Below are 2500 nucleotides of genomic sequence, written 5' to 3' on the forward strand. Positions count from 1 at the left end.
ATATATATTTATATGTATATATATTATATATGTATTTATTTATTTATATACATATGCATATATAGATAGATAGATATGGGTATATTAACTAATATAGATAGGTAGGTTAGGCCTGAAAATTTATTCTTGTCTCCATCTTATTTCCCGACATTATTTGCACAGGTAATTCGCGATGAGAGTATGTTCTTTATGCTGAAAACGAACACTGGCTATGTGAATGCTGAGACGCTCCAGAAACGGCTATTCAGGGAGTATGTTGTTTTCATTTTTACTTCTCCACTTTTATCCTCTCCTTAGTGTATCTTTGCTCTCTATCTATCTATCTGTCTATCTATCTATCTATCTATCTCTCGCTCGCCCGTTCTCTTTCTCACTTTCTCTCCTTTCGTGTTGTTGTTTTTTTCCGTTTTTTTTTTTTTTTTTTTTTGGGGGGGGGGATATGCATTTTATAAAAACATTAAACTTTATATGTTTTCCGAGAGATATAACTATAGATTAAAAAGTGGATCCTTTTTTCTTTCCCTTTCCATACAACTATCATTAATTTTATTATTCGCATTCCTCTTCCAATACTGTTATCTATTTAACACTCAAAAGATTAACCGAAAGTGTGGAAAAGACGAGGGTGAACGGGGCGACTGTGAGGTGTCGAGACGGACTGGCTTCCCTGGACGTTGAGATCGAAACTGCTTCGGACACAATCTCGGTCGACCTCTCCCCGCAGATCCCAGGTAAGGAAGAATGGGGAGGGGGAAGGAGGGCAATGTGAGAGGAAAGGAGGAACTGGAGAGATTGGTAATGATGAGAGAGGAAGAGGACAGAAGGGGGAGAGCGTGCGAGGGAAGGGAACGGAATGGGTGTGAGAGATCGAAACTGTTTCGGACATATCTCGATCGACTTGTCCTCACAGATTCAAAGTGCAGAAGAAGAAGAAGAAGAGGTAAGGAAGAATTGAAGGGGGAGGGAAGGAGTCAGATAGGAAATGTGAGGGAAAGAGAGAGAGTGGGGGGGCGGGAAAATAATGTTAAAACGAGAGAGAGAGATAGAAAGAGAGGGGGACCTATGAGTGACATGGACAGAAAGACAGAGAATGAGAGACAATAAGAATAAGTATGATTTTGAGATAGAGTGAGAGAGAGAGAGGGTGTAATGCACTGCCATGCGCAAAAAACATCGTTATAACGTTATGATTTTATTGTATAAGAGCAGGTCCATGCTGTAAATGAAATAGTGCTGAGGAAAGCAATGGGTTTGGAAGGAGTGTCAGAATAGAAGTGGCAATGGGAGAGAAAAATAGTGTGAAAGAAGGAAGGAAAGAGAACGCGAGAGGAAGTGAGTGGTCAGGCAGAGAGAATGAATGCGAGAGGGAAGAGTTAGAGGGTGATGGAGAGAGGAGAGTATTGACTGTGATAAAAATGGATGGAGAGAAAGAAAGGAGGTGGGAGAGAATGTGTGAGAGAGAGAGAGAGAGCAGTAACAGGAGAAAATGTGAGAGATAGAGAGGGACGGAGAGGGAGAGTATGAGTGATAAGGTGAAACATTACTTGTAATCATGCTTTTGCATATTATCAGCTTATAGCACTTTCAACAAAGCATATCAATACCTAAAGGCTATCTAAAGCTAACTCAAATATGATTTGATAATAAGTAGGATAAGAATGATAATTACATCTGAGATCTTTATAATCCTTTATAACTTACGAGCATCAACCACATAACTCCCCCCCCCACACCCAGTTAGGTCATGGGGTAGGTGTCCGGACCTGATCAACCTCAGCAATCTTCCTCGTTGTCTTCAGCGTTACATCCACGTGTTGAACAGGAACGGGTCGCCAGTGATGTTCTTCAGCCCAGCCGTTCCCGGTCGTCATAAGAACGGCCATCTGTGCAACGTGTCCTTCTCAATGCTTGAGAAAAGGTTCCTACGGGAGAACAGTGCGTGTTGGACATGGGTTTTCTTGCTTAAATGCATAAACGCACTAAAAAATAACACAGAAATAAAAAAAAACACAGTTACACAAAACACATGTATAATTTGTAACGAAATATCTAAAAACCTATTAAACCCAATAAATTAAATAAAAAAAACACTGACTTTAACCCAATAAATAATTTTTTTAAAAAATTGACTTTCTGCCTGTTCTTCAGCAAAAATCCGCGACATGGTGCGTCTTGTGAAAGCCACTGCAGTGTGTCAAGAATGGAAGGAGAATTATGGCCTCAAGTCGTTCCACATCAAGCGAGTAGCAGTCAAGTATTCGGACGAACTCGAAGGAGAGACGTTGTGTAAGTATGGGAATTGAGCTCGTAGAAATAAATTGTTTAGTGTGAGCAAATAGGAAACGAGGTTTGTGCGAGCATTCGGACAAGCTCGAAGACTCTAGTTTTGTAAGAGCATTCGGACGAACTTGAAAGCGAGACCGTGTGAGTATTCAGATTGTCTCTAACACAGGACTTGTGGGAGGGAATATCCAGACGCCATTGGAGCGAGAGTTTGTGG

At 40.8% G+C, this 2500-nt stretch overlaps 1 protein-coding gene across 3 annotated transcripts in view; it reads left to right on the forward strand.

Moving 5' to 3' along the window:
* LOC122260465 (uncharacterized) overlaps positions 1-2500 on the forward strand; it is a 17458-nt gene that overhangs the window by 10015 nt on the left and 4943 nt on the right. For all 3 annotated transcript variants that reach the window (XM_086536850.1, XM_086536849.1, XM_086536852.1), the window contains 4 exons: positions 163-251; positions 598-731; positions 1738-1935; positions 2149-2286. In XM_086536850.1, the coding sequence (XP_086392976.1) occupies positions 163-251; positions 598-731; positions 1738-1935; positions 2149-2286 (559 nt within the window). The remainder of the gene's footprint in view (positions 1-162; positions 252-597; positions 732-1737; positions 1936-2148; positions 2287-2500) is intronic.

The sequence above is a fragment of the Penaeus japonicus genome, unplaced genomic scaffold (genome assembly GCF_977035675.1).
Source record: "Penaeus japonicus unplaced genomic scaffold, GWHDUDI00000001_assembly GWHDUDI00000005, whole genome shotgun sequence".
NCBI classification, from domain to species: domain Eukaryota; kingdom Metazoa; phylum Arthropoda; class Malacostraca; order Decapoda; family Penaeidae; genus Penaeus; species Penaeus japonicus.